Source organism: Hibiscus syriacus, unplaced genomic scaffold (assembly GCF_006381635.1).
Source record: "Hibiscus syriacus cultivar Baekdansim isolate YM2019G1 unplaced genomic scaffold, ASM638163v2 tig00110328_pilon, whole genome shotgun sequence".
In the NCBI taxonomy this organism is placed as follows: domain Eukaryota; kingdom Viridiplantae; phylum Streptophyta; class Magnoliopsida; order Malvales; family Malvaceae; genus Hibiscus; species Hibiscus syriacus.
This window is the reverse complement of record NW_024062685.1, coordinates 3251970-3279415: the sequence shown is the minus strand read 5'-3', so window position 1 is coordinate 3279415 and position 27446 is coordinate 3251970. Positions and strand designations below refer to the sequence as shown.

Here is a 27446-nt window from a genome sequence, read left to right as displayed (position 1 = left end):
ATTTTAAGATTTTACAAATGATTTTCTAAAAGTATATTCGATTTAATTAATCGAATATCAAATTATTACTCCAAGTCTTTTAAGATCAATTTCAAACCTTATTAAATGTGTAAAATTGTGTTTTATACTTAAACTAGTTTTAAACAAATTTTCACAAAGTATTTTGAACCAAAATCAAGCCTAAAATCAATTTTTCAAGGGCATGCACCGATGCACCAATCCATGCATCGATGCATCAATTAATTTCTTGAACATCAAATGCATTTTATGCATCGATGCACTCAGTGCATTTGATGCATCGATGCATAAGACTATGCATCGATACACTCAGGCTTTTTCAAAACATCGAATGCATTTTATGCATCGATGCACTCTTAGTGCACCGATGCACTAAGGGTCCAACGTTCAAAATATTTGAATTTTACACTGATGCACCGATGCACAATGGGTATGCATCAATGCACTGACGCTCCCAACTGATTTTATTAATTGTTTTCACACTTAAACGGCTATATTGACTCCACTAAGCATCCCCAACGTTCAGAATCATTTGAAGATGTATTTAAACAAGCTTAGAAGCCATTGATCAAGAATAAGAAACATCAAGCAATTAGAATCAAGAGAGAATCAAAGAGAAAGCATCAAACCTCAAGTTTGAGCATTTCAAGCCTATTTTTCATTCAATATTCATTTTGCTTTCAAGAACACTTATTGTGCTCAATTGTATTTATTCTTGAGTGTTCTTTATTTGTTCTAGAATTGTGCAAACATATTTGCCTCATGAGGTTGCAAATTTGTAATATTCTCTTTGAGAAAAGAGTGTTCTCAAGAATTGGGGTATATTCTTGAGAGAGTTGTAAGGTTATCTCTTTGGCCTCAAAAAAAAGAACAAATTAGTGAATTTGTTGGAAAATCCTTAGTGTGGATAGCTAAGGTAATGGACATAGACTTTGGTTGATAAAGTCGAACCACTGTAAATCATTGTGCAATTACTTTCAATTTTTTTATCAAAAGCTTTCACCAAAATTTTTATTGCCAATTCACCCCCCTCTTGGCCGATTCCATCGATCGATTAACTCAACAGATATAATAACCTACATGAAATTCTCTTTAATTTGGCATAAAAATCTTCATGTTTTATGTTTAAGTTGGTGAGATGTGGATGAAGGGGAAATGTGCTTCTTATGATTAAAGATTGATTATTGATCTTAGAAGTGTTGTGAAGTTGAAATCAAGCATGAAAGTTGTTAAAAATCAAGTGTAAGACTATATTTATGGTTCGACCATAGTGTTATGTTTAGGAAAATGTTGTGTTTGATTTATATTTCATATGGAAAGGAGTTGAATTGGTTGTAAATGTTGTGTGAATGATGAAATTGAGCTTGAATCAAGTTTAGAGATAATTTTGAAAAAAATAAAACTATTCGTCCATAGGGGAAAATATTTGGAAATTTTCTCAAAAATTTCATAAAGGCTTAGAATGATGATAAAAGTGATTTGGAAGTTAATTTGAATCAATTTGGAAGCTTAGGCTAGTAAAAAGGGCTAATATACAAGTTTTAAAAATTGTGGGATATTATTGTAAGAATGTGAAGTTTGGGGTGTTCAATGTTAATTTTTAACATTGAAATACTGTAATTCAAAGTTAGAAAGTTGAATGGAACTAAACTTCAAGTTTGGTAAAGCTTGATGGTGGAATTTGAAAAGTCTTAATATTATAGGGACTTGATTTCAAGTATATTAAATGTGGAAGTATTATTTGGGTAATTATTGCATTGCTGGAAATTATATTTAATATGTTAATTTTTGGGTTTCATTTTTAAGTTGAGATTTAATTACAAGTTTGCCAAGTTGTGCGGTTGAAATTGAAGAGTCTAAGAGAGTTTAGGATGAAATTTTAAGTTTTTGAATATTAAGTGTTGATTTGAATATTTTAGTAAGGTGCCAAAAATTTTATGCGATTAATGTGAAATAATCATAATGGTGAAGGATCATTATGAAGTTAATATAAAAGTTAAGGTGAATTCTAGAAAGAATTCATAGTAAGTGGTTTGATTGCGTAGTTGGTAAAAGTTAAAGGGTTAATAGTGAAAATAAATATTCATAGGATTGAATAAATATTTTGAGAAGTTTGAAAGTTACGATGAAAGTATGATTTAGTTTTATATCGATTTAAGTATCAGATTTACTTCTATGGAATTTTATATTTAAGTTTAGATTATGTTAGTTCGATGTTAACATATAGTTTGAATATTTTATGTTATTATATAATATCTGTTAGGATCGAATATTCTCAATTTGATCAACCAAAAAATATACAAGGGGGTGAATTGGCAAAAAAAAATTGGGAGTAAGGAGAGTAAAAGATATAAAGTTTTGCACAACGATTTCTAGTGGTTCAACTTCTCAACTAAGTCTACCTTCACTACCTTAGCTCCTCACTAAGGATTTTCCAACAAATATACTAATTTGTTCTTTCCTTTTCAAGGATCAAGAGTAAACTTTACAAACTCCTTAGTTTTTCACTTGGCTAAACTAGAACCAATCCCCTTTACAAAAGGTAAATAGAAGTAAACAAAAAAACCTCTTTAAGGTAGGGTATTTACAAATTAAAGCTCACAAGAACAAAATATTTGCAAGAGAAAGTAAAATAGGAATAAAAAAACTCTTTTTTTTGTGTTTGATTGCTTGGATATGTGTTCTAACCCTTCTTCAAGTGTCTTGAACTTGTATTTATATGTTGGAATGAAATTGTAGTCGTTTCTAGCCGTTGGAGATTTTTCCTCTGCAAAATAAAACTGCCCAGTAAATAGGGTATCAGCACTCCTATAGGAAGTATCGATATTATCTTTGTTATTTTTAAATAAAACTAGTCGTTACTAGCCGTTGGGCCTGATGGTATCGATATTACTATGTAAAGTAGTATCGGTACCCCTTTGGGTATCAGTACCAATTTTGCATTTTGAAATTTAAGCAAAGCTGGTAGTATCGATACTTAAACAAAATTTGAACAAAATTGAATTTCAACAAAGAATAAAAAACATGTTAGTAGCACGTGAAATTTAATATATCCAAGTCTAAAATAATCTTTATGCAATGCTAAATGTTGAAGTTAAGTGCATATGCATAAAGCTATACAAAAATGTTATATATTTGAAAATTTTGATATAAATTGTTAGAGAGATATCATTTTCATTTTAAACTACATGCATAAACATTTAAATTTAGGTCAAAAATTAAAGCTGATAAAATAAAAGCATTTGAAAATTTGATATTAATTGTTAGAGATATATCATTTGCATTCAAAACCAATTTTGACCAAAATTCATTACGATGAATCAAAAAATTATGAAAAATCATTAAAACTTTAAAATGTTCATCATAACTTCCTTTTAACATACATGAGCTAGAAAATTAACACAAAATCATTTAAGTTCAAAACTCATGCATGCATAAACTAAATGAGCAACCAATTATGCAAAATTAAAAGGCTTTTAAGCTTAGAGGTTACCTATTCCTTTTCGAGTGTGGCTAGAGCATTTGAATATCTTCACTTCATCATTGCTCCTACACACCTACAGGAGACATTTAAATAAATTTTGGTTTCCAAATTATTTCGGATCCATGAACGTTAGTTTCAATGCCCCTTGTTCCCTTAAGAACCCGTATTTGTCAAATTTTAAAACGTTTTCCTTTCTTCAAAGGACAAGTATGTTCCAAATGACCATGAAAATGACATTGTGAACATTTTGCCATTTTTAAACATAATGAGTTGTTTTTAGAAATTAATTCTTTTTCTTTTGTTAAGCTCTCATGCTTAACTTTCAAATTAAAATTTTCTCTAAATAATTGATTTTGACTTTTGAAAGTTCTAAATCATTTTTCAAAATTTCATTTTGATTTTCAAAATCAACTTTTTCTTTCAAAACCAAATCATTTTCAACTTTAAGTTTTGAAATTAATTTCTTACATTTGGAATTCATTGTCTCAAATTCCAAATACAACTAATTATAAACATCTTGTAACTCATCAAAAGAATGTGAATTTAATTCATTTGAGTTAGAAGATACCATTGATTATTCTCCGATGGCCATGAGGCTTAGGTTGACTAATTCTTTATCATCATTGGAGTCATCTTCATCACTCCAAGATGCCACAAATGCCTTCTTTTTCTTGCTTGATCCCTTCTTCTTTAGGAGATGACATTCATACTTGACATATCCCATTTTTTGACAATTGAAGCACACCGGGAGACTCTTATTCTTTCTCGATTCATCACTTCCTTGGAAGTCATGAATCTATTAAACTTTTTTAAGAGCTTGGCCATCTCTTCTTCTTCATCATCGTATTCATCTACCTCTTCATTCGAATCTTAATAGCTCTCATTGGTGTACTTGAAGGCAATGCCTACCTCTTTCTTTTTCTTGTTTTGTTTCTCTTCATCTTCTTCCTCTTCCTTCACCATCAACTCATGAGTGAGAATAGAACCAACAACCTCGTCGAGAGTGAGAAACTTTAGGTTTTTAGCTTCAATGATCGTCGTCTTCTTCGATTGCCAAGACTTTGGAAGAGAGTAGATCATCTTCCTCACGAGCTTCTCATTAGGGATTACTTCTCTAAATCCCTTTAGATCGTTTACAATTACATAAAATCTATCTGTCATAGCTTTGATATTTTCATCGGGTTTCATCTTGAAATTCTCGTAGCTATGGTTGAGAATACTTATCTTGGTTTCCCTCACTTCACCAGTTCCTTCATGAGTGACTTGGAGCTTATCCCATATCTCCTGGGCATTGGAACAAGAGGAGACTCTTCCATATTCATCCGGACCTAATGCACAAAAGAGTATGTGCATAACCTTAGCATTGAGTTGAAACTTTTTCTTCTCTCTATCACTCCAATCGTCCATCTCACCTGGAGGAGTGGAGTAACCCTTCATGATTGAGTATGCACAAATCATACTTAGCATGTTTTTGAAAATTGATAAAAGCTCAAGTAAAAACATAAATGAAGAAGTACGAAACTTTTATAAAATAAAAAATAAAGTAAGGATAAAATGATAGATCCTTCTAAGCCTTACACATAAAGGGTATTTATAGGCTTTTAATTTCCTAAAAAATAAAGAGAAATCAAAATAAAAATTCTAAATAATCTTAAGTGATACTAACAATTCAAAAGTTTTAAATTCAATTCAAAGAAATTAAAATTTCTAAAATCTCTCCCCAGAATCGTACTAACTGAACTTGCTTCCATAAATTTCTAATGCCTTCTAGATACTGTCACATCAGCTTCAAATTGTGCCCAGTATCGTGCTCATGTCTCTAGTCGCAACCAAAAAATAAATAAAAAGTTACAGAATATACCTTTTTACTACCAATTCCAATAAACAAGTTGTTGCACAAAAATAAACTAAATATATTCAAATCAGTAATAAAACAATTTATAAAACAAAAGAATTAGCAAGAAAAATTGTAAATTTCAAACACTATCAATTAAAAAAAAAGAAAAGGACAAGCAAGCTAGCTTAAAGCATGGTTGTATATTGATATACGAGAAAGCCAGTTGGACAGGAAGCAGGTGGCAAGATTTCTTTTTATTTGCCATTTGCTTTGTCGTTTATCCTACAAATGGACAACCAATCTAAAAGTAATACCCATTGCAACAAAGTAGGCAGAAAATATGCAACAACAACAACAACAACAACAAAACCCTATTCTCATATGCAATGGGGTAAGGGGGAGGTGGGGTGGTAGGCTTCCCCCAACGCCAGGTTGAGAGCAGCTTCCGTGGAAGACCTCCGGCAGTAAGAAAATTAAAAATAAAGATAAAATATAATGCATAGATAAATAAGTCAATAAATACATAGTTGAAATAGTTGAACAATTTTCATACGCTGTCTTCATATGCGCGTCTGTAATTTGAAGTAATCCCTGCAAATAAATCCCTGCGTGAAAATATCTGCTTATAGACAGAAACGTAAGTCCCGGCTAAATTTAAAAGAGGAAACATGAAGAGAAATAAATAGAAGTCAGCGATAGCAAGCTGCGATAAGGAATAAAGTTAAAATGGTTAAAACCTAAACTAAGGTAACACTACTCCGCCACCCTAATTCTAAGCCTACATAAATTCCAATGACAGAAACATATAAAAAGTAGAATTCATGGAAATTACTACAAAGGCATTAAAAAAGAAGACTGAGATGCCCACACTACTCAGCTACCCTGGTCTTAAGTCTCCATACTTTCCTATCGGAGGTCATGTCCTCGGTAAGGGCTAAATCCTTCAAATCAGATCTCAAGCAGTCTACCCACTCCCTCCTTGGTCGTCCTCTCCTTCTGGCACCGTCGACTGTTATCGACTCTACCCTCCTGACCGCATCCGACGGTTGTCGCCTAAGAACATGCCCAAACCACCGTAGTCTTCCCTCCCTCAATTTTTCGGATACAGGCACCACCCCCAAAGACATCCTAATTGCAGAGTTTGGTGTCATGTCCCACACAGTCCTACCACATGCCCATCGAAGCATTCTCATTTCTTCGGCCTCCATCCTCCTTAAGTGATCCTTCTTGATTGCCCAACATTCTGATCCATACAGCAGCGCTGGTCTTATTGCCATTCTATAAAATTTTCCCTTAAGTTTTAGAGGCATCTTCTTGTCACACAAAACTCCAGTTGCAGCCTTCCACTTTAGCCACCCCGCCTTTATACGATGTGTAACGTCATCATCTACACCCCCATCTTTATGTATCATAGACCCTAGATACTTGAAACAATCCTTTAAGGGGAGAACGTATCCTTCGATGCATACTTCTACATCTTCATCGTTTTGGTTCCCACTGAAGTTTGAACATAAATACTCTGTCTTTTCAATATTGATCCTTAGACCTTTTTTTCCAAGGCAGTCTTCCAGGTAGCCAGTCTACCATTCAGCTCAGTTTTTGTTTCAGCAACTAGGACAATGTCGTCAGCGAAAAGCATACACCATGGGACACCGTCTGGAGTCGCACAATAGACGTCGTCCATAATCAAGGTGAAGATGTAAGGGCTAAGAGCCGACCCCTGGTGGAGTCCGATTTCCACCGGGAAAGTCTCGGTGTCGCCAACTGTAGTCCTGACGTATGAAGAAGATCTACAGTACATATCACGAATCACCCAGATATAAGTAGTTGGGATCCGTCTCGTTTCCAAGGTCTTCCAGATCGTATCGCGGGGAACGCTATCATACGCCTTCTCAAGATCAATGAACGCCATGTGAAGATCTCTATTTTTTTCCCTATATTTCTCCATAAGCCGTCGAAGTAGATGAATCGCCTCCGTAGTAGACCTGCCTGGCATAAAGCCAAATTGGTTTTCCGAAACCCTAGTAATCAGTCTCAACCTAGCCTCTATCACCCTTTCCCATAGCTTCATGGTATGACTGAGTAGTTTAATACCTCTGTAGTTACCACAACGTTGGGGATCTCCTTTATTCTTATAGATTGGTATCACTGTAGACTCTCTCCACTCCTCTGGCATCTTAGCAGTCTCTAAAATAATATTAAAGATGTTGGTCAACCACTTAACTCCATCTTCTCCTAGGGCCAACCACACAGTGATAGGAATTTGATCTGGACCGACAGCTTTGTCCCTCCCCATCTTTCTAAGAGTCATTTTGACTTCCTCAATCCCAATCCTACTTGTAGGGCAGTCATTGGCCGTAGTATGATGGTCGGCTGATCCATCAACGGTACTATCTCTACAGGGAGAGGCATCGTCATTAAATAATTCGAAGAAGTAACTACCCCAAACCCTCTTAATATCATGATTTTTCACTGAAAGAACACCATTTTTGTCCTTAATAAACCTAATGCTACCTAGATCCTTTTTCCTATTCTCCCTGGATTTTGCAAGCCTGAAGATGTCGTTTTATCCTTCCTTGGTGTCTAATCTCTTGTACATTTCCTCGTATGCCTTATCCTTTGCTTTAGCCACTGTTTTCTTGGCTTCCCGCTTTGCCTCCTTGTATCTATGTTTAGCTCTCGATCTTTCTTCGTCGTCATTGCATTGTAGAAACTTCTTGAAGCAAGTTTGTTTTGTCTTCACCATAGTTTGGACTTCTTCATTCCACCACCATGATTCTTTATGTTCCTTGACCTTCCCTGTCGACAACCCAAGGGTGTTTTTTCCCACCTCTCTAATGGAATTTGCCATATTTTTCCATAACATATCTGCATAATTTGAGTTTGTAGTTCCAAAACCTGTATGAGACAAAACCTTACTCCTAAAGTCATCAGCTGTCGCTCCATGTAAGTTCTTCCAAAGGATCCTAGGTTTACCTAGTTTAGCTCTCCTATGAGTGCTTTGCCCGTGGCGAACGCGGAACACCAAAACCAACAATCTGTGTTGTGATGCACATGCCTCTTCAGGGAACACCTTACAGTCAAAGCAAGCCCATCGATCACGATTTCGAACCAGGATGTAGTCGATTTGGGTACAATGTCCCCCGTTATGGAACGTAATCAAGTTCACATCTCTCTTGTTAAAGAAGGAGTTAGTGACCACCATATCGTGTGCAGTAGCAAAATCAAGCAACGTGCGCCCCTCCTCGTTCCTACTACCAAAATCGAAACCCCCATGAACACTGTCATACTCGTCGATTGCACTACCTATATGGCCATTGAAATCTCCCCCTATGAAAACTCTTTGGTCCTCCGGAATGCTCCTAAGTACATCATCTAACGAATCCCAGAAGCAACGTTTCTCCCCCTCCCCTAGGCCAACGTGTGGGGCGTACACTGAAAAGACATTCACCACTTCCGCTTCTAAAATAACGTTAATCATCATGATCCTATCACTGTATCTACAAACTTCAACTACATTTTCCTTGAGCCTATAGGATACCAAGATACCCACCCCATTTCTAGCGTTATCTACGCCTGAATACCACAACTTGTACCCGTTACACTCTCTGGCGCGAGCCCCTTTCCACCTAGTCTCTTGAATACAAGCAAAATCTATTTTCCTGTTACTTAGTACGTCGGTTAGCTCCATCAGCCTAGCATTTAATGTGCCTACATTCAACGTACAAATTCTAAGTCTAGTCTCCTTGACACCACTCTGTCGAGCCCGCCCCCTAAACGCCCTATGAGATCTAAAAGAATGATATGACCTCAAGTAATCATTTATAGCCGAAGCTATGAAAAAGAAAATCAAAGCAGAAAGAAGTTGCACCAATAAAACGCTAGAGAATTGAGGGGTACTAAGAAGCCTAGTTGGTTACTTAATAGGATTTTAATTTATATAATACTATTTTTATTTTTATTACTAAAAGTCTAGTGTTAAAAGGCAAGAAAAAAGAATAATATTGATTTTACTCTGTTCAGTTCTAAAAAGAAAATTCAATCTGATATGAATTAAAAATAAACTACTAAAAATGTTTATTTTCTAAAAAAAAATGGAATCAGAGAGAGCATAAACGGTACCTCAACAAGAAAGCCGAACGTTAAAAAAAAACTTTTGAATAAAATAGATCTGAAAGTTTAGATATGTATATAAAAGAGATTTCTAAATGCAATAACAAAAAGATTCAAATCTATGTATATAAAGGAGAAGCTTACAGATTAAAACTGGTATTTCATAAGAAACGGAGTTGAGGTTTTCAGATCTGAGAATCCAGTGAAGAGATCAACTTAGTATCAATATGGTATTTAACGGTTAACAAAATTTCTGAAGCTTAAAGAAGAAAATTCCTTCGGGTAAAAACCTCCTTCGGATCTGAAACACACACACAGAGGGAGAAATCAAGCTACTTGCTATGATCGAGTCGGAAACCTACAAGACAGGAGAAGGAGAAAAGCAACACATGTAGTTTACGTTGAGCCACTTGACGAGTTTACTACTTTCCTTGACATGACATAATAATCCTTTCGTTATCTTCTCCCTTCATTCCACTAAATAATAACAGAGCATTAAACAATTAATTAATTAACAAGAACAATAGAAAATATTTTTATTTTCATATTTTCACACTTGGGGAATGTTGGAGTTGTGCTAGTTTAATGGGCAATCTTTGACACCCTACTGCAAATTGAATTACATTTCATCATCAAAGCTAATCACAATCAACAATCCAAAAATGGTAACAAAACACATGCATTGAAGGAAAGAAAAAAAGAGCTGCTGCAAAACAGTTGAAGAATGTGAGCTGAATTTAGAAGCTTTTAATCATTGAGAATCTGTTGCTGGGTTTTCATCTCCACTGTCACTTCCTAGAGTGTGATTTTCCTGACCCAAATTCATTTTTAAACCCACTCTGTTGTTGTTGCTGCTTCTGTAAACGTTGATTCCGGTACTGCCAAGTAACCCCATGTTGGTCTCTGTCACTCCTAAACCGAGTTGATGATCCCCGGTTTGCTGTTGTTGCAATATCATCGAACCCAGCTGAACCGGATTTGCTCTACCCCCACCACCCGAATAATGAGCCGGAAAGGTCCACATATGTGCTTCCGGCACCGTAGCTGATGCGGGGGCAGTACCGCCTATTGGCAGCATCCAGAAGGCATTACCTACGTTGGTGGTGGACGGTGCGACGGCCCATATAGCTGGAGTTGACATTACGTTGGCCGCGTGGAATGAACCGGTTTCTTGTTCTGGCATTCCGGTTCTCTCCGGTTTAGGAGAATTTGAGTCTATAACACCTGTTTCGGGATTTTGCTGGGACGTTTCTTTGAAAAGGTCATCTCTGAATGAATTTGTATTGTAGTTGTCGTTAGGGTTATGTTGTTGAGGGTAAAGTTGATGGTGAAACCCTAGCATGGCCGTACTGTTGGCGAGCCTTCTACTATCATCTCCTCCATTACTGTTGTAAAAGCTTAAAGCACTGTGGAAAGAGAGAGGTGCGGATTTAGACGACAGAGACGAAACGGTGGATCCACTGCTGCGAAGCGAAAGGTTGAGGGTGGAGAAATTGGCCGGGATGGTCCCTGTCCCCGTCGCAGCTGTGATGGCGGGTTCAGCCTGTTGGAGTAGCCACTCGATGGTTTCACCGTCATATTTATGACTCAATTCGCGGGTGAGTTGGAGGACTCGGGCGGCGCATACGGCAGGCATCCGGATGCGACGGCCGCGGCCATCGACCTTGATGTGACGGCCTTTGGTGGGTCTTTTGGATGGCTTAGCAAGGGAAGAAGTAGTAGATGAGGAAGATGGAAGAGGAATTTGGTTGGAGATGGAGCCCATGAATGGGACACGGGAAGACAGAGGCAGAGGTCCCCTGCGCACCACTAACACCTTGTTGTTGTCAAGCTTCTTGTTTGTCACCGCTACTACCGCATTTATTACTCCGTGACTCCATAATCTCCGTATGGGGTTCCCAAATATTTTGTTTGTCTGCGGAGTTGGACCATCTCCCAAAATATGAAATGCCTTACTTTTTTACTTTTATGTTTTAGTGTTATGAGTTGTGATCCTAACCGATGGTAGTGCGTGGGGTTCTTTTTCTAACTTGTGGTTGACTGCTATCCACTCAGAGGAGTAGGTGTACACAAAACAGCAAATTAAATAAATTTTTCAGCACTACCCCACAATTGGGGGCCTCTCCCTATAACTTTTACATTTAATACCCAGACTCTCTCTAAGCCCTAATTCACAAATACTCCTCCAACTCTACCGTCTTCTCGATTCGATACTTCAAACTTTTATATTAAACCGTCCCTTTAACTTTTTCTTCATTACTCATACCATTCAAAACGTTAAATCTCGTTACAAAAACTCTAAGCTGTTACAAAAAAATGACATGTAAATAAAAATTACAACCTATAATTAACATGTCATCAATTAAACTTTTACAACACTCTCCTACCTCACAATTCCCTCCTTTTTCAGTTATACACCATCTTCTTCAACAATTATTATTTTCAGATTCATTATGTCAACAAGAACCCTAATAAATGTTCATTATCATCGAAGACCATCTATTAATACTAAACACTATTTTTATAGAACCAAAGAATCTAAAAAATCTTGCTTTTCTGGGGTGTATTTCAATGAACCAAAGATTACAAACTTCAAAAAGATAATGCAACTTCATTCAATTCACACTACAGCAAAACAAGTATTTTGCGGCTTTTTTTTATATCTATAGCGGCGTTTTTAAGCGCCGCTAAAAACACATGTGGCATTATGATAAATGTTGCAAAAAGTGTCGTTGAAATTAGCGGCAGCTTTTTTTAATAGGTGATAACATACCGCAATAGGTTTTGTTATTTAGCGGCGTTTGTCAGAAAAATGCCACAGTAGGTGTTGAGATTTAGCGGCGTTTTACTTACGAACGCTGCAGTAGGTGTTGATATTTTGCAGCGTTTTCCCCACAAACGATGCAGTATGTGATGATTTTTAGCGGCGTTTCTAGTATACAAACGCCGCTAAATGTATGGTATATTGCGGCGTTTTTTTTACAAACGCCGCTAAATAACACAAAATTTAACAATTCTAAAAATAATTCTTGATTACCCCAAATCTATTTTTTCAACCTGTTCCATTATCCAACAAACAAAACAACAATAACATCAAACTCTATATCCATAACAAACAACATTAAATCCAATATAATAAATAAAAGTTTTCATTAACGTAATATAAGTTCAGTTAAACAAGGTTCAGTAACATTAACAGAATGCTCATAACATAAATGAGACTACGATGGTGGATTCTGAGGTTGCGTTTTCTGTATCATTATCATCATATCATTGAGTCGTTTTTCAAATTCTTCACATCTCTGCTGATATGATGTTTCTCTTTGTGCTGCCGTTGCTTCTCTCTGTGCTGCCGCTGCTTCTTTCTCTGCTTCCGATGCTGCTCTCTCTGCTTCCCTTGCTTCATTTTCCGCTTTCAAGTTAGTCATTTGTTGATCCATCTCAGCCAACTTTTCTTTTAAACGACTATCTTCGTAGTGGGAAGATCGAGTCTGTGATGACATGTACTGTGATGAGCTAGATCCAAAATATTTGGTGGGAGTAACGAATGATCCTTGACATCACACCCGACCATATCTTTCAGGACCCAAAACATCATTAATAGTTTGGTTTTCAATGTCATCATCATTAACAAGACCTTGACTCGAAGCAGTAGAATGATGCTCTGCCTTTTTCTCCCTCAATTTTTCCTAATAATAAATTGAATAATTAATTAAAATAAAAAATGTCATTGCACAAATATAAATAAAGTCAGGTAAATTTAAAACATCTCCCCAATAAATGTACCATAATTTCTGCAGCGTCAGCAGTCATAGGAGTGTCATCCTTCTTCGTATGTGTCATTTCAAAGAGTTAGATTCGACCAACTTTAGAACCGGATGTATTTTCCTACAATGTACCATAATATAATTACCATGAGTTAGTATGTACATGAAATACTAAAAACTATTTCAATAATCTATAATACCTCCTCATGAGCTGTACAAGCAAAGCTCTTTGATCCAGCCGTGTGCGTAAAATTTTATTGTTGCCTGCTAGCAACACCAACATGCTCTCGGTCCTACAATGTCAAACAATCACTTTTAATGATGATTTAAAATTTGTTACAATTATTTCTGAAAAATACATCATACATGTCCTTTTTTTGAACTCTAAAATCTGGCTGCATCTTCCCATTGGTACATGAGCATTCCTGGTGGGACTGTTTGTAATTTCTCTTCAAGGATGAGATCATCTTGAAGTATTTCTTCTTTAAGGAACTCTTTTGGTCCCTCCATCTCTTCCCTAACGCATGCTTCACATAATCGTCAGAGACCTCTAAAGAAAATTTCTCCTATACAACAAATAAGTGTGCACCGTAAGTATAAATTAGTATTGAATTTCTATAGAGTATCTATTATAATGACATTATTACCTTAACAAAATCCAACGCTTGATTTTTGTTACTATTAGGCATTTCGCGCCATGACTCGTAATTGATCGGTAACAGATTCGCATTACGTCCAACTATGCCTAAGTAACCTGCTAGAAGATGTGATACTGGGCCAATAGGTTAACCGACATCATTTCTTGAAACTTTGACACGATGCCCAGGAGGAAGTTGGTATAATTCATTCAAAGTTGTACGTCCTCGAGTCTTGGGCGTTCCAGCATTTTCAACTATATAATAAATTATTAAATGCCAGTTTTGAAAATGAAAAAGTAGTAAATAATGTTTCGAAGATTACTTTGAATTTCTACTTCTTCTTCAACAGTTTCAGGAACTTCGGAAGACTCAGGTGCATTCGATTCCTCGTTATTTCTTTCTTCATGGTTTTCAGAAGCTCGAACAACCCGCAAATCACTTATTTTTCTCTTCGGCATGATATCTATAATAAACTCTTAAAAAAATAAATAATTAATTAATTAATTAATATATTGAAAGACAACATGTTAAAGGTTATAACATTATAAATAAATAAATGAAGATATAAAATCATACAAAAGTCTTATGTAATGTCAGTTGTCATAAATATCTTCATCAACGTCCTCCCGAACCCATTGAAATTGTGTTGTATTTGTGATAGTTTCATCTATGTTTTGTGGTAGTAGAGGTAAACATTCTGATCTTGTTTCAATGTCATCTCTACTTCCATCCCCGATGTCTATCAAGTATCTGGGAGTATTTCGAAGCACAACATACCAACCGTCATCCATTGGATCGTGACAATAAAATACTTGTTTCACTTAAGAAGAAAATACATATGGTTCATCCATCAAACGTTGACTCGTGTGAATTAATAGAGAGAAATTCACCATTGTAAACCCGAATTTATCTCTTTTTATACATCTGTTTACATCAACCCAGTCACAGCGAAACAACACAACCTTTCATTTTTCATAATAATCTAACTCAACAATGTCCGTAAGATTTCCATAATAATCGACCTCTCCCTCATGCGGATTATTGTCCCTTACAGTAGCATAACTTGTAGTTGATGAAGTAACTACGACTCCACAATTTAGTGTCCTCCTTAATCTTTCACAAGATTTCGTGTGGAACCTGAACCCATTAATGAGGAAGGCATTATATCTTTTAACTATTCTATTCGGACCTTGAGAAAGCCATTTAACTTCATCACTAACTTCTCTCCCACTCCAAACCTATTACACATGAATGGTGAATTAATTTGCATTGATGTCGATATAAAAAGCAAGACATATATAATTTATAAGTGTTTCGTAAGATTTATTTGCTTACCGTCTGGCCTAACCATTCATGAAAAGTTTCTGTGAATAACTTATGTAGCTCTCGCTGATTTAATCTTCGGGAGCGTGCTCGAGATCTCAATGCTTCTTTAAACTCACTATAAAGAATATTATGTCGTTAAAAATTGATAAATATAAAAGATAAAGAGATTTCATTAGGATTGGGTCTAAAAGACTTACGTGCGAAAGGGATCTATTGAATCGTGATGGAAAATAACATATCGGTGTGCTTGTGCCCAAGACGTGTCATCTAAGTGTGCAATTTCAACTTTCCCTAATGGTTGACCATAACTTCCAAACAAATAATGTTGAGGTAAGTCATCAGTACTTAACACATCATTTCGATTTGGTCTATGCATCTTGTCTCAACATCTTCCAAATATCTAGAGCAAAATGTCATGCATTCCTCTGCCAAATACCCTTCAGCAATTGATCTTTCCGGATAATGCTTATTACGATAATAAGACTTCAACTTGCCCAAGAACCTATACACGAAACAACATACTATGTAAATACATTTGAGTGAGAGGTATAATCAGTAGTAATTTGAAACGTGTAATTCAATTAACACCTCTCTCTATGGTACATCCATCGATAGAAAGTTGGACCACCAACTCTTGCTTCGTGAGGAAGATGAATTAGCAGATGCACCATAATTGTGAAGAATGAAGGCGGAAATATCTTCTCCAAATTGCATAAAGTCAAGGCGACTCGATCTTGTAGTTTATCAAGTTCTTCAACCATTAGAACTTTCCCACAAATGGCTTTCATTATATTAGAAAGTTCAATGATACAAGACATCACCTTACTCGACATGCAACCGCGAGCAGCTACTGGCAGTAAATCTTGCATTAATATGTGATAATCATGTGACTTTAAACCATAAAGTCTTCGATCTTTAACACTGACACATCGAGAAATGTTTGATGCATACCCATCTGGGACCTTTATATCATTCAACACCATGCAAAACACTTTTTTTCTTTCTTCGAAAGAGAAAAAATAGAAGGCGTCAAGAAATTTCTTCCAATTGGAAGTAATTGCGGATGAAGATCATGCTGAATTCCCATGTCCACTAAGTCAAGTCAACTCTTAAGATTATCTTTAGATTTTCTGCCATCATTCAGAATGGTCCCGATAATATTCTCACAAACATTCTTCTCAATATGCATTACATCAAGATTATGTCTCAAAATCTTCTTTTTCCAATAAGGCAACTCGAAGAATATACTCCTCTTTTTCCACAAGTCTACCTCATTTGGATCATCATTTTCATCAGACTCATCATCAGTTTGTTCGCCAACTTCAACCTCTTCATTGATATGATTTGCCTTTTTCTTTGATCGTGTACTACTTGGTTGATTCATCTTTCCATAAGTAAAATTGATATTTTTCAACATTCTGAATATTTAAGAACTGGTTGTTTGGTCAGGAGCATTTCGAAACTCTTCATCACCATCAAACATATTCTTTTGACTTCTAAATCTATGATTATCAGGTAACCACCGACGATGTCCCATATAAGAGAACTTCTTTCCATTAACCAACCACTTCGAACATGTTTGTAGAGCACAACAAGGACAAGCGTAACAACCTTTAGTACTCCAACCAGATAAATTTGTTTACGCAGGAAAATCATTAATTGTCCATAATAAAGTCGCGCGTAAATTAAAGTTCTCATTCGTCAACACATCGTACGTTTCGACCCCTTCCCATAATTGTTTCAACTCTGCAATTAACGGCTGCATGTAAATATCAATATCATTTCTGGGGCCTTTCTCGCCGGGGATTATCATGGATAAGATGAAAGATGATTGTTTTATGCAAATCCAGGGAGGCAAATTGTATGGAACAAGTACACAGGCCAAGTACTATACGAAGTACTCATGATTTTGAATGGATTAAACCCATCAGTTGCAAGACAATGCTTGACATTTCGAGGATCTCTCGCAAAACTTGGATACTTGTTGTCAAATGACATCCAAGCTAAAGGATCTGTAGGATGCCGTAATAATCCATCATCGGTTCTGCCATCATGATGCCACCTCATAGACTCAGCAGTCTTTGACTTCATAAACAATCTTTTTAGCCTAGGTATGAGAGGAAAATATCACAGAATCTTGACCGGTTTCTTTCTTGATCATGCTTGAGCGTCAACCTCAGTAATATTTTCTGCCTCCGTAGACATCCATCGAGATTTTCCGCATACATGACAAGACTCTTGATTTTTTTATCACCCCAATACAACATGCAATCATTCGAACAACTATGAATTTTGTCATATCCAAGACCCAAATCTTTTATCATTTTCTTCACATCTTTGCATGATTGAGGGATTTTTGTAAAAGGAAACACTTCTCCTAGTAACTCCAACAATTGCGTAAAGGAGTTACCAGTCCACCCTCCCAGGCATTTTAAGTGGAAAAGACGAATGCAGAAAGAAAGCTTTGAAAACTTTGATCCCTCATAAAGTTGTTCATTCATTTCATTCAGCAACTTGTAAAACTTTTCCGTTTCATCATTTGGCTCTTCATCACATCCAATTCTTCCCGTCTCAACGAAATCATTAACATCATTCTGACAAACATTTTCTATAACATACGACTGATGATTATGCATATTAAATGCATCTCGTAACATCCCTTCCATGTCATCTTCTCTAAAAGTTGGATGGTGAGAAAGAGCAGGATAAGTCAAATAACTCGTGGAAGCAGATCTATCTGAAACAAACTCTCCATGAAAGACCCATTTTCTATACCCCTGAACAAATCCAAAAACAACTAGATGCTCGTACACAACTTCACGAGTGTGCCAATTAATGTTAACACACTGCTTACAAGGGCAAAGAATCATATTCTCTTGGCTTGCATTCAAAAAAGCAAAATTTAGAAAGTTTTCGACTCCATTTCAATATTCGACGCTAACCCTTTCGAAATCCATCCAAGTTTTCGACTCCATTTCGTCTTTCTGGAGTTTCAATTACAAATGTTAAATGCTAATATTATACAAAACAAATAGAACCTAAACATAAGCTTTGAACATCCTATTTAGTGCATAATAATATTAAGATGAATATATAAATAATCACTCCTACATTATGAAATTTTAAATTGCTAAAATTGTATGGGAGCAAATGTATCTATGTTATTTTATAAAAAAATATAAGGGTGCATATATAAAACTACATAGTATAGAACTAATCACTTTCACAGATGTTTCATCGAAATCAAGCATTTATATCTAAACAAACTCATGTTTCATTGGCAAAGAGAGAGGCATGAAGAACTTACAACGGAGTTCATTACCTTTGTTCCATGTCAGAAAGGTTCAAGAAATATAGAAAAAGAGTAACCCAAAAGTATAACGGATAGAAGATTACCTTTGTTTCTTGATAAAAAAGTTCCTCATAAACGAATAAAATTCGAGCTGCTCAACTCAATTATAACCTACGAAGAGAGAAACGGATGAATTATTGATTTTAATCACTGATACTCAATTACATCCATCAATAGGGTAGTGTCAAACTATTTATTTTTATTATGCATGCTCTGCCAACAAGATAATACAGAATATCAGTAATTCAATAAATAAGATTATGGAGAATAACCCTTTAATAGGTAGTGAATATATTCTATATTCTATATTCAGCAAATAAACCTTTAATAACAGTAATTAAAAAGGTAGCACAAAATCATATATTCTATATTCAGGAAATAAACCTTTAATAGGTAGTACATATAACGGCGTAAAGCTAAACTTAGCAATTAAAAACAGGAACAAAAGTGTTAGTTAAAAACTAGGAACAAATCATTAACTCCAAACATTAAAAAAAAATATTGTCACATTGATTCTTATACATTTACTGATCGAGATTGAGGTTGACGAGGATAAAATTAAGGTAAACTACACTTGATTTCATTTAGTTATAGGGAGATTCACGCCTACACATGGGAATCCTTATGCAGAGGGTAAAATTTCATTGTTAAGATCATTTGGTACGGCATAAACCCCAGAAGGTAAAATATAATGTCCAAAAACCATGAAACACATTAGAATCCTTTTGCAAAGGGTACAATTGCATTTACTTTAACTATTTTATAAATATTTACAAAAAAAACCTATGGAATTTACAAATTGAATCAAATCAAATTATCATGGAAGGTTCAAAAAATCTTATCAAACCAAACAGATCTCTCCCTTAGTCATCAACTTAAACATTAAAATAATAATGGTAATAAAATAACAAACAAACACAATACTTATAGCCCTTTACAATTTTGCTCTTTATATCAAACACACGAAGACTGTAAATTCTAAAACATCAATACCAGCTTATATAGTCAGCTTCCTCGGGCTTAAATCAAACCTGCAGTTTTCTCCATGCTCGTACGAGCATGGACAGACTTGTCCAATATGTAATACCAACAATAAATGAGTGCAACAGGCAACAAAATTAACTAGCAATGCAATTATAATGGGCCATAATGGAACAACATATGTAACATATGTCCATTAATTAGACTAGATGGGGTTCTACTTCATACATTCAAGTATGAAAACAGCTGAAGAAAATTCCAGCTCCCCCACATTAGTTGTTAATTTAACTAGTTAAAACTTCAAAATAAAGTACTTACTATTTCTAACAGAAGCTTTCTGTCAAAACAACGACACCTCAACGCGGACAAGTAGATAAATTGAATTAAAAACTGAAAACTTGCAACCTCCAGTATTACCTATTAAAGGTAAAAATAGAAACAAAAGTGTTAGCTAAAAACAGTAGAGGTGTATGCAGGTTGGGTGTCGTATATTATGAATTTTGTGCCGAGGAAGTTTGACCTGGAACCAGAAATAGATATAAAAAATCTTTTTTTGAAAGCTAGCTTCGAATGTCAAAGAAAACATTCGACCAAAGGAGATGTGGAAATCAATTTGAGTCTATAGAACTAATCCAACATTATTCTAATTACTACTATTCCTCGTAAATTGAAGTGATTCTTCTAGGCTTCTACCAGATTCAAACTGCTAACACTATTTCTTGGAACAAAAGGGTTGTTTTTGCATTAAAATGTCACAACTCGATATCACATTCATACCTCATCTTTCCGATGTAATTACTGCTTGAACTTGAAATGTTGTCTGCATTCATAGAAATGATATACTCCGTATCAGTAGTCCTAAGAGTCCTTTTTGCAGAAAGAAGGAATTTCCCATTCTCAACTAGCAGGGCTGCAAAACAAAACAAATACAAGTTCAGAACGGTGATCCTACCTGCAGTATTACCTATTAAAGGTAAAAACAGAAACAAAAGTGATGGGTAACACTTTTTTCACTTCGAGGAGCTTAGACATTCAAACTGAAAGATCTAAAAAATGCGCAGGAAACTCTACTGTACCGAACAAATACAAGTTCAGAAGAGTTACTTCAATGGTACCTATGAAGGATTCAATGGAAGATTCCTGATTATAGCTGAAATTCAAGCGCTTAGGGCTTCAGAGATGCTTCTGCAGTGAAAAATAGACAATAATTTTTTAATGAAAGCAAAAATAGACCACAACAGTAGGGAAGTTGGGGATCGACAGGATAAACTCTGGGTGGGTATCGTGGACGCTCGAACAAATGGGGAGAGATTTTAGGGGTGTTAGGGATCGGCTAATGGTTTGATACAAAACTAAGTCAGAGCAAAATGGTTCGTTTGGGGTAAACGTTAAATTTTGCGGCGTTTATGTTTAAAAACGCATGTAAAGAATACATATTTCACGACGTTTTTATAAAAACGCCGCTAAAGTACAATCTATAGCAGCGTTTGAGTTTAAAAATGCCACTAATTTATGACTCTATTACGGCGTTTATATTCAAACGCATCTAACAAACCACTTTGTACAACTAAAACACCACTCTAGATTTTACCCTATTGCGGCGTTTGTATTAAAACGCCGCTAATGTACAATTATATATCGATGTTTGTTCGAAAAATGCCACTATGGATGAACCTATTGCGGCGTTTTTGGATAAAAATGCCACTAAAGAAGAGTTGAAATGATTTTAGGAATCGACCATGAAAAGCATATATTTATCCTTTGGCGGTGTTTTTTCAAAAACGTCGCTAAAGTACACTCTATAGCAACGTTTTTTGTTTAAATACACCACTAATTTATGACTCTATCTTGGCGTTTATATTCAAACGCCGCTACAGTACAACTATGTAAATGCGTTTGTCTAAAAAATGCCCCTAAATTACAAATATGTTACGACGTTTGTTGATAAAACGCCACTATAGATTTTACCCTATTGCGGCGTTTGTATAAAAACGCCCCAAAAAGTTATGGATATAGCGACGTTTTTTATCAACAAACGCCGCTAATTACCTTAATTTATATAAGTTTGCTTCATTTTAAATATTCCATTTATGCTCTACATAAACTAACTTTACTATCATTTACTTTTACCTAATTAACAACAACCATACATTTTATTAAGCCAGAAGTTATGCATAAAAATACTTAACAACAAAAGACATTAAAATTTAGAAACATTAAAGTTATACATAAACAGTCTTCACCATATTGTTCACTATAATTTAGTCTTCATTGCTCCTTCGTGAGGAAAGGACGTAGGAAAGATGTTTTCCTTGTTTGACGATGTATCTTTAAGTTTTTCCTCCGGGTAAACTCTATATGGAGAAACTCTTCATCTATTTCACCAAATAAATCCCCTACATCTGGTTCACCAAGAAGACTCCTTGCGCGCTTCAGTGCTTCACTTGAAACAGATAATGAACTTTCACCTACAGTATGAAACTTGATTGGAGGTGGCTTGGGAACTAAATCACTTGTTGGAAAAAAATTAAATAAATGCTAGAAACGTTTACTTGGAGTAACAGTAGAGCCAACGTCGTCTTCATTGAGGATAGCTCTTACTTTTGTAATTGAAGATTCTTTCAACGCCACACAGCTACCAAATTCGGTTGTAAACATCGGGTATTTATCCACTCCTTTATCATCGTTCTGAATAAGCTTCGAACATCCTACATACGTGCACTCTATGAAATTTTAGAGTATAAAATAAAAATATAGCGGCAAAAACTTTCAGGGATTATTACCTTCAATTAGGAGATCAGCCATGGAAGGCAAGTTCGGAGTTCCATTCGGGTCATCATCGAGTTTGGACGACAAGTTCGGACTGATAGCCTCCCAACGATAATTTGATCCATCGTCAGAGCAAATACGCCACGTGGACATTCCGACGATAATTTTTCTTACTCAAGGCAAAACCTACTCTTTTTACCACAACCATTTGTTCACGTTTTCAAAAGTTGTTATTTTTCTATTCGAAACCGGCAAAACAATGCTCCCAACCAGTAAACCATTAAAACACTATATATAGATATAGAAAAACTATTATTTTTTTCAATTACGTTATCTTTTAATGTTATCCCCATTTTCATAATACCAAAAATAATAAATGAAAAAATTCAGTAGTGAGAGAAGGGATCAAACCATGCAACCGTGAGATAACTGTTCCTTGATGAGAGACCCGATTTCGTCGTCGGAGAAGACAGAATACCACGTCGTTTGGAATCGTGTGAGTGTCGTTCTTGTACCAGAGAAATCCCTTTTCAAGATAACAGTGTTGAAATGATTTTAGTGATCAGGAAGGAGAATAATGTGGACCATATATTTACCCTGTGGTGGCGTTTTTAATAGAAACGCCACTATAGTAGATGTATATGCGACGTTTTAATAAAAAAAATCCACTATAAACAAACATATTACGGCGTTTATCAAAACACGCCACTACATTACTGTTTTATAGCGGCGTTTGTTATGCAAACGCCACCATGTCTAAAATTTTTGCGGCGTTTATCTAAAAATGCCACCAAATATCTACTCTTTTGCGGCGTTTCTTTCAAAACGTTGCTAAATTACTAGTTTTTTACGGCATTTTTTGAGAAAATGCCACTATAAATAAATCTATACCGGCGTTTGTGCCATAAACGCCGCTAAAGTATCATTTTGTGGCATTTGCAATATAAACGTCACTATATCCCAAAATATTATGGCGTTTACTCTCCAAACGCCGCTAAAACACCGCTACAGAACACTTTTACTGTATTGTCATGTTGATAAATTTTCAAATCCAAATAAGGTAAGGTGTTTAGAGTCATGAGTAAACCATTTTTAGAGTATTCCCTAGATTCGACAATATAAGTCCATCTCAAGCCCTCATCTTTACTCTACAGGATCTCTATCTCTACTTTAAAGATGAAACAATAATTCATCTTCAGCATTATATCTGCATTACCACAAACTCTATTTTATTCACAATATTTAACTATTATAATATTGATTTTGCATATAAAATAAAACATATACATTTCTAATAAATATCACGATAAAAAGCATAAATAAAATATTCATAAATAATATTGCGAAAATAAAAATAAATAAGAAAATTATGATTCCTAATAATAATACAAAAAAACATAAGTTACATAATTATATATTTTAATTATTTGAATTAGAATATTCATTCCACAAATTAACAAAAAAAGAAAGTAACAAAAGAAAGTAAAAATAAAAAATAAGAAAAACCCAAAAAAATAGCGCAACTACAGTGCAATGCCAGTTGTAGCGTTCATTGTAGCCCAACGCTACAATCCATCTGTAACATCCCAAAAGTAGGGTCAATGACCAAAATAGAATTTTGGTAAATGTAGTGATCAATTTCAGAAAAGATGGAAAGTTCAGGGATTTAAATGAAAAGTGTTGATGTTGGATTTATTAACAAAGTTTGAAAATAATAAGGGTATTATGGTCATTTTTCAGGGAAGATTTTTATTTTCCCTTTATAAAAGGTAATAAGCACGTGGGAAAGGAGATAATAAGGGATTTTTATTTTTCAGTGTTGATGTTGGATTTATTAACAAAGTTGTAGCCTTATTGACGCGTGTCAGATTTAAAGGTAAAGCGCGGCCCCTGCCCCGCGCTATACCCCACGTGGCACCAACTCAGCATAAAACGCGCTGCAGGGGGCGTGCCTTACCCCACGTGACGCCATATCAGCGTAAAGCGCGCTGCAGGGGGCGCGCCATACTGCAAAGAGTGTTAGATTGGGAAAAATAGTCTGAATGGTGCCTGAAAGGGAAATATAAAGTCAAAGGGTGATATATCGAGAAAAACCCCTTTGGGTTGAAGTTTTAAGATGAGTTTTGATAATAGAATTTTTATTTTTTATTTTTCTAAATTGTAAATCAGGTTTTATTATTAAAAAAAACCATGTAATATCTCTGATAAGAAGAAAACGACCGAATAAAAAAAATTAAATCTCTAAAGTTTAATACGTAAATTGAAAAAATTGAAAGTACGGTAATTAAAATAAAAGAGAGAATAAAATTCAGTGAGTAAGCGTATAATTTACCTAAATTATTATATATAATTCAGTGAGTAACCTTGTAATTTACTTAAATTATTATTATATAAAAAAATAATAGTGTCTCTTAAATTACAGAAAAATCTAAAATCTCTACAAATCTCAAATCCCGGACCATCCCATCTCTGTGTTATCATTGGTCGCCTACAGACCGATCGTCAGATTTTATTACCGACCATGCCCTAACAGTTACCCCTAAATCCTTTTTGAATATCCATCAAATTGCGACTACAATCATTCTTTTATTAATACCGATGACAAACCTGTTTTAATATCCTGCAATTAGAGGATTTGCAGTGTTGCAATATACCGAAAATTGGGGCTTCAATTTCACTTGTTGGATTTAAGGGAATGTAATATACAGTCGAGCGACATGGGCAAAGGTGAGTTTAAAGGGATGGATGGATGGATTTAAGGGTTAGGATTTTTAAGACTTTAGGAATTTAGGAGATTGAGGCAATGATAAGGGTAGTGATCGATCATTGGGTGAACAATAACGAGTGAGTGGTGGTTTGTAACAATGGTAGCAATCAGTGGTGGTCGAAAACGGTAACAAGGCAATTTTGTTCTTCACTGGGTAGGATTCGTCGGTTGTTGTTCTTGTGCCTGGTGGTCAAAGTCACTGTTAATCAGATGAAGCGCGACAATAACATCAAACACTTAAATTATCCACACAAAAAAAGATATCACCACCGCTTAAAACAACAATATAATTCGGATACTTATTTTTATATTATACCCTTTTACAAATATACCAACGAACCAAAGTTTATACTACAGTATAGGACAAAACCTGCTAAAAACCTCCATTTTTATGAAAAATTAAAGAAAATAAATAAACAATAAAGTAATATAATCCCAGCAGTTAAGGAAGTCGAGTTCTAAACCCTAAACCTGAAGCTGCAGTTACTACTCGAAATTCTGATGGAACTGTTAGGAGATAAAGCATCCACCACTAGCCAGCACCTAACCGAGAACTTCATTTCCGGGAGCTTTAGGCTCCCAAGCTTTATCCTCACAGGTTGTCTGGCCCTCAGCAACAACGGTATGTTCCCCGTCTGCTGCTGCTGCTGTTGCAGCGCCGTCAATAAGCCGGCACCGTTCTGGATTTGTTCCGACATCGGCAAAACCAGCACGGTCGTGTTCCGATGACCTTGGTAGAATTTCGGTATCGACCCTCGGCACAGTTGGGTTCCAGTGTACCACACGGTTATATGGCTGCCTCCTTCGTAATAAATACCGATTCTTCTGTTGGGGTTTCTCGCGGTGAAGTTAACGTGGAAGCTAGCAGACAGGCTAGAATCTGAGCTGAGACTCAACTGCGTTACCTCCAGACCGTCGATGGAATAGTCCGGTAGCTTCGGTCGGAAAACGAGGAATAAGATGCCGACGATGATCCCTATAATGACGATTAGGATCAAGAGAATAGACAGTGTCCAACACAAGCACCTGCAACAACAACAGCTTCTTCTTCTTCTTTTCATAGGAGGAGCGACATGGGAGTAGATGGGTTGATGTTGTTCGACGGGGTTAACAAGGTCGGACTTGGTGGAGCCTAGGGGAACCAAGGGGGCTGTCGGGGAGGTTTGTGGTGGCGATTCGATGTCCGGGACAGGATGGATTCTCTGTTGATCCGCCATTGATGATGATGAGTTCAATTCAAGACATTTGAGGCAGCTGACCATATGAAAAGCAAGCCTTGAGAAAAATAAAATATGTACAGGGTGAGGGAAAGGGACGGTTGATAAAGTCATAAGATAGAAGCTTCCTCTATTTGACCTGTAATTTTTTCTCTGGTGACGAAGTTTTGCGGTTCCCTTCACGTATTCACCTAATCCGCCGCATTCGTATCGTGAGCAAATTTCAACATTTCACACTTTATAATCATTATTGTTTTCGACAAATTATGATTTAGTCCCTTTAGTCAATATGCTCATATTTTAGATTTAATACTTATATTTTAATTCAAGACAGCGTGATCCTTTTATTTTTACTATGTCTATCGTTTGTTCAAGCATTTTTGATAAAACAATTATATGATGTGTCTAAAAAAATTTCTTATACGTTTTGCCAAAAAATATTTTTATACGTTAATGTTTTTGTCAAAAGTGTAACTTAATCAAAATAATTTGAATATGACATACATGAAAAAAGTTTAGAAATAGTCAAAGTATTGAGAAAAAGAATAAGAAGGCCATAGACAAAATAGAAGCGTTGCTTTGTGTTGAAAAATGGAACAAAATGAACTCCATCAAATAAGTCATAGCCGACTTGAGAATTAAATAGAATAAATGGAAAATATTAGTAGGTGAAAGGCCGTCATCATTAGTTTCATATTGGTCTTATTATCTTACTAAATACTATATAGGTTCTTGTTTTCATTTTAACCAATTACTCTAAATTTACCCTTCAATAATTAATTAAATTTTTATCATAAAAGTTAATTTATCAAGCCTTCGGTACATATCATCGTTATAGAATTATATTAGTCATGTAAATAAAAGATAACCGTCAACTTAATTAGGAATAAATTTAGATGGTCGACTCATTTGAAAATTTTAAAGTTTCCTATAATTTTAATACTTTTATATTCATTATTGATATTCTATTATTAATCCCTAGAATTTATAAATTTACTCCGACTTAAAATTATAAACTTTTCTTAAATATAATCATTATTAATGAATGAAAGTGTGTGATTAGTTAAATTTCAACTATAAAGATGTAATTAAATATATTTTTTTATAAAAAAAATAATTACTTTTTAAATTTTTTACCTTTAACTTTGTTGCCATTAAGTCATAAATGTGCATAGAT

At 35.3% G+C, this 27446-nt stretch overlaps 1 protein-coding gene and 1 pseudogene across 1 annotated transcript; both read right to left on the bottom strand.

Annotated features, from left to right (window-relative positions):
* Window positions 1-10014: 10014 nt before the first annotated feature.
* LOC120118869 lies at window positions 10015-22321 on the bottom strand (annotated as a pseudogene).
* Window positions 22322-25400: 3079 nt separating this feature from the next.
* On the bottom strand, window positions 25401-26347 carry LOC120118286 (NDR1/HIN1-like protein 6). The gene has a single exon (XM_039138368.1). The coding sequence runs from the start codon at window positions 26312-26314 to the stop codon at window positions 25511-25513; it is 804 nt and encodes a 267-aa protein (XP_038994299.1). The 5' UTR covers window positions 26315-26347; the 3' UTR covers window positions 25401-25510.
* Between the last annotated feature and the right edge of the window lie 1099 nt (window positions 26348-27446).